Genomic DNA, 10,498 nt, shown 5'->3' with positions numbered 1-10,498 from the left:
CTCAAATGGTAAAATGGTAGTTTTGGGATTTGAAAGATTTTTAGAGGTAGAAAAGAAATTTTGGAGATGCAGAAAAATGCCACTTAGTTTTTAAGCCACGTAACATACAAATTAGTATTTTAGTTTCCCATAATGTATGAATAATATTTTATATAATTAAAAATTATAAATGAGACTTATTTTTATTATACAAATTATGTTGTATTATATCTAAAATTCATTAAAACTTATTATTTTTAATATATATTATATTTTGGATTTATCATAAATACTTTAGCTCTAAAATAAATTTTTTATATGTTTTAAAATCATTGAAACTTAGTTCAGATATTAAAATAAAATATTACAGCTTAAAAAGCTTAGCTAGGTTAATACAAATTATAAATAAATAAAAGAATGATAAAGATTGTTTTGTTAATTATGCTGATAGTTTGTAGAATAAACATCTAAATGAGATAAAAATAATAGAATATTGAAGATGTTGAGTCCTGGTAGTGAAAATTTCATTTTTAGTTGTATACTGTGATTTATAATGCAAAGAGTGGACTAATTTAATTTAGCAATTTTTCAGCAAGAGTTATTCTGTGATTGAACTTGCACCAATGCACTCATTTTTCTTGTCTAAATCAACCAGTATGGTCCAAATTTTGTTAAACAAATAACATACAACGAAAATACATTTTTTTTTTATATTTTTTAACAAATTGAATTCAATACAAACTTACAATGTAAAATTTATATTTTTTAAAAGATTAAAGAATATGCACAATAAGAAAAATATTTCAATTTTTATCTTGTATTTATGAATAATGGATTTCAAGAATTCCAAAAACTAAAAATACATCATATTTGGTGTTGTAACTAAATTTCCTTCATTTTTTAAATATTTTATTTAGATAGAGTAATTAGAATATACTACATCTAAATTTTTTGTTTAAATTGAATTTCTCATGAAAATTTAATTTAAAAATATCTATTTGAAAATTAAAATTTATAAAAATTATAGTTATATGTAAATATTAAAATAATATTTAACAATTTTTTTCATTATATATATGTGTATATAGAATATAACTGACAAATTTAGTCCAACTCGCAAGACTTGTCCATGATCAGCATGAACTGGAGTAAAAAAAAAACTCAGGACCAAAAAATCCACATAAAAAAAGTTCAGGGGCCAAATGAGCAACAAAAGCCAAAATAGTTAGTCTGGATCAAAAATCGAGTTAAGTCGTTTCAGATTGAAAATTGAATCGAAATGACCCACATAAAAGGTTAAGCTAAGTCAGTCGAGCTAAAAAATCAAGTCAAGCCAAACCAGACCGTTGGTCAAGCTAAATGAACTGAGTTGAAGAATCAAGCTGAGCTAACTCGATGAAAGCACTATTGTCGTGTTCAATCACACTTGAATCCAACATTTCTCTGGTTAGTTTTTCCATCTCATGCTTTTGGAAATAGGGGTACCTGTAAGGTCTCACATTTACAAGATTAGTGCCTTGGAAGAACGATGTTCGATGGTTTGTTGATCGTTATGGATGAAGCGTGTTGGGTGTGTAAAAAAGGTTGGCAATAGGTTCTGGGTAAGGTGATTCTTCAAAGGATTGTGGGATTAAGGGTAACGCTTGGAGATGAAATATTTGTGCTATGTCTTGAGTTGTAGCCATATGTTTGAATTGGATTGCAGTTTCCTCAAAAGGATTAGGTTTAATATGGCCTTTTAATTGTACCACCTTATCATCTTTAATGATTTTCATGGTCAAAGAATCATAATTTGTTAACACTGGCCCAAGAGATTTCATCCATTGAATCCTCCAAACTAAATCAGCCCCTCTAAGGAGTAAGGCCAATAGGTCAACTTGAAATTGATGTGAGTCAATTTTAATCCCTACATTTGGGAAATGAGAATCACATTTTATCTCTTCACCATTTCCCACCATCATTGAGAAAGGTTGGATTGTTTGCACTTGTAGGCCCAAAAGTTTTGTTATTTTATCTTGCCTAAAATTGGGATACTCCCACTGTTCACAAGAACGACAATTAGGCTTTTTCCAATTACACCTTGAACCCAAAATGTTGGAGGGGTTATGTGACCCATCAAGGAATGAATACTGATTTGGGCATCTAGTGGGTTAGGAGAAAGTGATGGGTCAGATCTTGGATTTACATCTTGCTCAAAACATTTTAACAACTTGATGTGCTCGTCATCAGCCGTGGAAATTCTAGTGTTGTAATCAGAAGATGAAATCTCTTCTGGCATCGGTGCCCTGGTGTAAATCGTTCATCACAATAGTAACAAAGTCCTTTTTCCTTCTTATGAGTTTGTAGGTTCATGGGGGTGAGCTTGTGTATCGAAGAATCAATGGGTGTAGGCAACAAACCTTTTGCGATTGTGGATGCAATTGATGGTCCTGCCACTCTTGAAGTTGCAGAAGATGTGGCTTTAGAAAGCGAGTTTGGTCAGAAAGGGATAACTTTACGTCAAATCTCTAGTTTGGGACTAGAAATAAACAGCTCAAGTAAAAGGGCATGGTTGAACCATGAACGTGATAGCAAGATCATTGAAAAATGACGAACCTACAACTCTCTTAATGAAAGCACCAAATGATAAGATTCAGAAGAAAGAGGAAGGAAAGCCAGATAAATAGAAATAGAGAGAAGACGGAGAATGATTATTTTTCCTTGCCTTTCATAGTCAAAACAAAAGACATATATAGTCTATTAGGGAATTAACTAACTTGTGCAAAACAAAAGGAAAAATAAAGGATAATATGTCATAGGACCTCTGCAAAACTAATAGAATATATATCCTTCCAGATTTGCTATTGACCAAGTAATCTTCCAACTATTTGAGTTGTTTCTCCTTCCTTTTGGGCTTCACACAGTCACTATACAGGTGCAAAACAAATCCTCATCTTTTGAACATATCTAATAGCGTGTCATAGTTTCCGTGTGGTAGTTTTGTTTTTCTCCATAACTGCAACTCTCCAATATACTCTCCAATAACAATAAAGAAACAAATGTAACCTTTGGGTTAGGGAGGAGGGGTCACTTCCTTTTGCATTACGAAAACACATTTTTCCTAAGATGCTATTTAATCTTCTGATTTTTGGCACGAGAACTTTATAATTTTTTTGTTAATAATACGGGAAAAGTTAAAAGAAAAAAAGATAACTTTGTGCGTTTGGTGTAACGGTCAGCAAAATTTTTATTTATTTACCTATAATCCTTTCAAGTAAAGTCACAATGACATTTTCACCGAAAAATAATGTTCAATGTGAAAGAAGAACCTCCAATGCATGCAATTAACTGTTTAACACAACACAATTTGCAACTGTCATAATCCAACACTTCAACTAAAAGTGACTATTCCCCGTAATTGAATTTAGAACAAGTCAAAGTCTATAAAAAGTAACAAAATGTGTAGTGTACACCAGTCCCTGTAACATTCACTATTAAGATGTTGTTAATGCCATATTTATTAGTTCAAATAATTTATTCAAGTTTGAATGTTGAACCAAATAGCGTTCCGAGGCTTCCATCAACACTTTCCAAGATCAGCCTAATCAGTTTGCATAGCATTGGTTGGCACAAACAACATGAGAAAGAACACTTTCCAACCACCATCACAACCAAACCAAGATCATAGATTTCGATTCATTCACGGAAGCCAAGTGTTAAATCTTTTACCCAGTTTTAGGAACTTGCACTTTCACTGTATCACTATTTTATAGCTTGAAAGTACTAAAAACAGAAGAATAAACAAAGGGTGGGTGATGGGGGATCATTTTGTTCCCTTATCTATAAGAGTTCTCGGGCATCATGATATTAACAATTGGCACTTGCCACGTGCAAATTCTTCATCAACCACTATGAAGTAGCTATAGCCAAAAGACAGTGCATGCTACAAGACAAAGTAATACAGATGGAAACTTCATCTATCGCTATCTTCTTTATATAAATGCCGGATACAGAAAAGAAAGGCTTACACTACTCACATGCTTGCCAAACATTGACGTCTTCACCATGTGGTACCACAGTTCACAAATGCACACACTAATGTTTTTGGAACATTGCCGAACAAAAACTTAGGTAGGTAGGTAGGTATGTGAATGAGAAATTAAGAATAACAGTATGTAACTAGTAATTAATTACATTCTTCATTTTCTTTCATATAATATAATTCTTTACTTCTTTGGTACAATCTGCCATAGCCAATGGCAGAGTATCCTCAAGGAAATCTACAACAACGCTTTTATGGTATCACTTTTCACTACACCTGGTTACAATCTCAACATAAAGCTGTGCTATTCTTGTTCAAGGTAAGGCCAATGAAACAAAACAGAAAGCATATCAATAAGGTGAACACAAATTAGCAAAACTTGTAAGGCACTTATGTAAATATACAGTTAGAAAAAGGGTGAAGGAAAAAAAAATGAATTACATTCATGAGTGCCAGATTCCATTCAACATACTGCGGAACCGGTTTGTGGATAGCTTCTTCACAAGTTTCTTGGCGTCAGAAGAAACTTCAGCGAGTTTTTCTATGTTTTTTGCATATTCAGAACTCACAATCTTTTTCCTCCCACTAGTGCAACTCGATAAGGACATTAATATAGAGATTAAGAACTTTTTATTACCAGAATTCCCCTCCTCAGGATCAAGCAACTGCAGAAGAAGGGTAATATTATGGTCATCCTGCACGAATCGCTTTCTGTTCCTAGGAACCGTAACCATGCCAGAGAGTGCCTCAGCTGCCATTTCTCGAGCTTCAAAGGACTTTGCATTAAGAAACTTAACAAACTCTGGCATAAACCCTGCGTCCCCCATTGCTTTCTTGGCCTCCTCAGATGTTCCAGACAACCTAAACGCCACTTTCAATGCCAATTCCTGAATCGAAACCTCCCCATTTCGAATGTAGTATGTGAGTTGATCCACAAAGCCATAACTCATCAAAACACCCACAGAATCAGGTGAAGAGAAACACAAATCCTCAACAGCCCTCATTGTTACCTCCCTGGTTTTACAAGAATAAGACCACTTAGGATGCAAAACGCGCAACAGAGCACGAATCCCTCCCTCTCTGATCACCATCTGCCTAACCAACTCATCCCCAGAGGCAATACTCAAAATAAACCCAATCGAATTCACCTGAATCGCTTCCTCCTTCGACCTCACCAGCTTGATGAAAGTTGACACAGCACCCTCATCAACCATAAACCTCTTAATCTCCTCAACACCAACCAGATTCCTCAACACCCCACAAGCAGGTGCCACCAACTCACCTCCACAATCACCACCACCACAAATCTTCAACAACACACTGACCCCCCCATGAGCCGAAACACACCAAGCATTGTCCGAATTTTCAGTCAACTTCACCAAACACCTCGCCGCCGCAACCTTCCCCAAATCGCTCCCACAATCCAGAACCTTAACCAAAGGAGCAATCACCCCCGCCCCAACCAAAGCCCCTTTGTAAGAATCAAACCCAGCAACCACAGAAACCACCTTAGCACTCTCCTCCTGGATTTCCACCTCATTAGAACCCAAAAACCCCACCAACAAATGAACCACGTCACCCACGTCAACAACCACCTTCACATACTTTTCATCCTCCACCACAACTTCTAGGAGGTTCCGCAACGCCTGTCGTTTCATCCCCAAATCTCCAATCTTCATCCTCGTCGTTAAGTCCCTCACGTAGAACCTCATGTCCTCTTTCGACGCGCCAAGACTCGGCTTTGACACAACCAGCGCGAACCCATTTGTTAAAATCCCCTTTTTGTATATCTCAGAGAGCTTCCTCGCGTGCCCATCGAGCTTCGCGAACACCACGTCCAAATCGCTCTGCATCAGAAGCTTCCCGCTGTAGGAAACATCCACGCAGCGCCGACACAGATCGTGGCATTCCGTCGCGGTGGACGCCACCGCCGCCACCAGCCGCGAAAGCGACGGGCTCTCCCCGGAGTCGCAGTTCTCGGCGGCAACTAAACCTCCGTGAAGCTCCTCCAGCTTGTTTCGAATGAGCTGCCATTTCCCCGCGAAGACACGAATCGAGTGCGAGAGAGTGAGCACGGCAAGGATGAGCTCCACCGCTCGCCGCAGACCCAAAGCTCCGGCGAATTCTTCTCCATCACCCATTATTGTTAATCCTCAGTGGCTATTGGGAAACCCCATTTCCCGGAGGAATATTCCGGCGCAATACGTTACAAGTTCGGACTCTAAGTAACCAACGATCTTATGATATCAAAGAAAATGGAAAGAAAGAAAGAAAGAAAGAAAGAAAATTTCACTGCGACACTGTTCCTGCAAATCTATGCTTATCCTTAGATTGCAGTTGATACAGAACGGGTCCAATTGGACCGTAGTATGCGAATTGACGGAAATACCCTTGCAGTTTGAGTTTGGTTTATGTAGCGTTAATATGCAATTGTGACATTGCAGTTGGCACAGTGTTGGGAAGTTAGAAGTGTGTTAAAAGGAGACAAGAGAGGCCCAGAGAGGTTGTGTCTAGGAATGGCTATTTAGACGGAATCATGTAGGTGGTAGTTCATGTTTCTGAACATGGTTTTGTCCGTATGTACATTCAAAAAATTATAATACTTCAACATAGGACAAACAAAAGGTGAGGTAGAAGCAAGGCATGAATTACAGAACTTGGTAACATTTTAATTATCATTACTGATCAGTTATTATGGTTAACTGTTACTTTGTGTTGGCATATCCATAACATAACCCATAGTTTGCTGCAGCTACTCATCATCATCCCCTTCTCCTTTCACTTTCTTTAATCAAAAGTTTTACATAATTAATGCACTCTATTATGGTATTATTACGGCATAAAACTGAAACATGTGGAGATTGTATTCAAAGGAACTTTGAGTCTTTTGAGTGTTGATCTCATGAAATTGGGTTTTTGGACTACTTAAATGAAGTGCTGAATAATTATTATAAATTACAGAGTATTCATGCTCATAAGCTTCGTTAACAATTATTATAAAGTAGGTCTTATCTTTTTCAATCCGTGGACCCGGTTAAATAACCATGATGCAATTTCAACTTTGGGTACACTACTAAATTAAACACAACGTCAACATTATAAATTAATCAACCAACTTTTCAGTTCGGCTAACGATTTCAATTAATAAGATTTTGAAAGCGGGCCCTAGCATTATCCTGCAATTCATTACATTCAGAATACTCAGTTTCTAACAACTTCAAAACTACTTAAAAATAACATAATAATTCTGTAAAACGCAGAAGACACTGAATTTTAATACACACATGATTCATAACATAACTAAATTCTGCCTCTTCCGACCAAATTTATAAGTTACTATTATCCTTTAACGTGTATATATATGACTTTTTATCAGCTTGTGTTCATTTTTATTGAAAAGCACAGAATTTCTTACAACTGCAAATGGATTTGAGGCCCCAAGAAAAAAAAAGAAGCAATGAGAGCGGAGTGAATTAGTACTGAAAGAGTAGATGGACCACAGTTTAATTAGGACAGAGCTTTAATTACGTGAAGAAAATAAAAGGTGATAGCTTTGAATGCCCTTGGAATGGAAGTGACACACCCCACCATGTGAAAACCTTTGGTGGATGCCTTGAGCAAGCAGTGACCTTTTGAATAGGAAGTGGGGAGTGAATAACATAACTAATTCAGAGAAAGTTGCTTTCTTTTCTAACACTTTTTGTGCCTTGTGAACTCATAGAACACAAGAGTCCAACAAAAGCCAATGAGGGGAACCACTACCATACATGCAACTCCACGTTGCAATCAAATCCAATGGTGTCTGCACATATCTCAAAAAGTGTGCACAGTTTCGAGACACAAAAGAGGGTTCACGAGAAACCATGATCAATAAAAGTTCCAAATGGTAATAACTCAGGCTCAAAGCAAAAGACTAAAGCTGTCCCTTGTCATCACAATCCCTACTAAAAGCATTAAAATATTGACTTTCACTACGTGGGATATGAACTTTCGCAGAATTTATGGGTGTCTGTTGGAAAAAACAAGAAGGGTAAAGATGATCAAGGTGAATTTTTTAAATCTTAATACAAGACAAATTGGTGTCTAATTTTTTACAAACACTGTTAGATTAAGGGTCAAAATACCATTATTCTGCTGGTCACGGATTTTTATCTTCTGGAATGTGAACAATGCATTGGAAACTATGTGTTCATTACTTTATATATTGCTTCATATAGTTTATAATTGCAATCAGCACATGCCTCAATTCAGGGGTCAGCATCCCTTATGTTGCATTATGTCACTCCATTAATGGAAGCATGTGGCATCTTTTGCTCCCATGTTGTTGTTTCGTTGATATGTGCACTCCTACAACTTAAGTTACTTTTAATCAAACTAGATCGATCTAAATTATAGTTCAATTTTAGCTTGTAATCATTATCACTTTCATAAGTTTTGTCTCAAATTTACTGTGGAGTGAAAAGGGGTAATGGCCAACCTTCCCCCATTTGAGTCAAAAAGCACAGTACCATTCTTTTTTTTTTCGGTCTTTATAGCCATGTTAGGTGTAAAATGCCATTCATATGCGAAAGCCATGCCATGGTGGTGCCTTTGAGTGGGGAAGAAGCGAAATTCTAGACAGTAGAAAAGTCTGAAAATGTCTTAGCTTTCAAGAGAAAAGTAGACAGAAAAAAAAAATAACAAATTGGGAAACAGCAATGCCACAGAAAAGATTGCTTGCTGTGGCTACAATAAATTGTTTACAATACGAACAATATGTCAATAATCATTCCACGTATCATGGAACATGGATTATACAAAAATACGTTAATTATTATCATTATGAATCTGTTTTTGGGTTCAAGCAATCGAATTTGGTTTGAAGAAAACGCCAATGATTTGTAAAACAATAAAAATGCCTTTTCTTAAGGGTGTTGCTCAAAGCTTTATAATTTTTGAGCACAACATTTCCTTGTTTCTTTTGTAATATGATAGCGTAAGTATGTTGTCTCTTCGGCATTACAGTTTCTTTACCCATCACTTTCAACCATTGAATATTTTAGGATAGGAGAACAATTATGAAAGAACAGCGTACAAGGTTGTTGATAGCAACATTCTTTAAATCCAATAACGGATTTTTTTTGTTTTCAAAACTCTCGCAGAAACATTAAACAGAGACAATAACAACCTCATCATCATTTCCTACTTTAGTTTTGCTTACACAAAGTCCACAGTTGCAAGTAACAAGCTAATGCATATAATCTATTCAAAACAACACGCTTTTTAACATTTCAACTAGAAAACCAAAATATGCCAATCATGTGCGTTGATCCCAGATGAATCAACCTACATTTTCATAATTTACTCCATAAAGTTTGTGTCTTCTCCAATTTCATTGTACAGATATAAAATTTGACTCAACGAGTTCAAGAATTTTGTTCAACAACCTTGTAATAGATCATTGATTTTAGGTAAAATTGAGACGATTTGATTTGTTTGTCAATGTATGAAAATGATACACCAATTTAAAATAGTGTAATTAACAGTTTCTATATTCCTTCACTTTTCACTTTTCACATGTACCATTCATAAATAATATATTTTAGCATTTTAATTATGAAAGGAAACATCCATTCTCCACTTCAACCCCACATTATAAAAATGATAATGCATTTGCATATTTTAATAACTCAAAATTTTCGTTTGGCAATTACTATTAGGGGTGTCGGTGTGTTTTGGATTGGCCATGTAGATTGGTTAAAAATCTTAATCTGTCTTGTCACAGAATAGACAAAAAGGCTTTTAATTTCTTTTTCAATTTTATTTTTAAAAACTAATTCAATCTTATAAATATTTGTTAAATTTTTAATTAATTACTTAATATTTTTAATTAAATAAATTAAAATAATTATTACTTATCTTAAATGATTCTATTAGAACTAATGATCAAAATGTAATTTGCAAGTAATAATAATGTTATAATATTATATATATATATTATTTATTGATAAAAAAATTAATCTTTTAAAATTTCTATTACTTTAATTTTTTATTTAAAAAATCAAGTTAGTAGTTTCACCTATCAATTTGATAGATGATATAAAATAAATAATAGCATCACACTTTCACCAATTTGTCATAAATAGATATAAGAATTTTAAATTCATACTCCTCTTTTACTTTGTGTTTGTTTCCAAGTATGCATTGTTACACAAATGAAAAGAGCACACACTACTAAAAAAAAAAATCATGATCAAAATTCTTGAAAAATACTCAAAATTCGTGGATAATATATTTTTCCCACATATTTTTCACAAATCAAATCCGTGATGATATCTTTTTATTTAAGCTAATTGTTCCGAATTATTTTTAGTTAATTTCTACCAATTAATTTTTATTTAAAATTAATTTCATAAATTAACTTTTTTATTTTAAATAATAACTAAAAATTTTATTTTGAAATATATAGTTTAAACTAGTTAGATTTTATTTTAAGTTAATTTTAACAACAAGGATAAT

General features: G+C 34.6%; 1 protein-coding gene across 1 annotated transcript; it reads right to left on the bottom strand.

Moving 5' to 3' along the window:
* Positions 1-3,966: 3,966 nt before the first annotated feature.
* On the bottom strand, positions 3,967-6,562 carry LOC114178831. The gene is made up of 2 exons (XM_028064944.1): positions 4,442-6,562; positions 3,967-4,304 (listed from the first exon to the last, which is right to left on the bottom strand). The coding sequence occupies exon 1, from the start codon at positions 6,139-6,141 to the stop codon at positions 4,444-4,446; it is 1,698 nt and encodes a 565-aa protein (XP_027920745.1). The 5' UTR covers positions 6,142-6,562; the 3' UTR covers positions 3,967-4,304; positions 4,442-4,443.
* Positions 6,563-10,498: the final 3,936 nt, after the last annotated feature.

This window comes from Vigna unguiculata, chromosome 3, assembly GCF_004118075.2.
Source record: "Vigna unguiculata cultivar IT97K-499-35 chromosome 3, ASM411807v1, whole genome shotgun sequence".
Classification (NCBI taxonomy): domain Eukaryota; kingdom Viridiplantae; phylum Streptophyta; class Magnoliopsida; order Fabales; family Fabaceae; genus Vigna; species Vigna unguiculata.
This window is presented reverse-complemented; position numbering and strand designations above follow the sequence as displayed.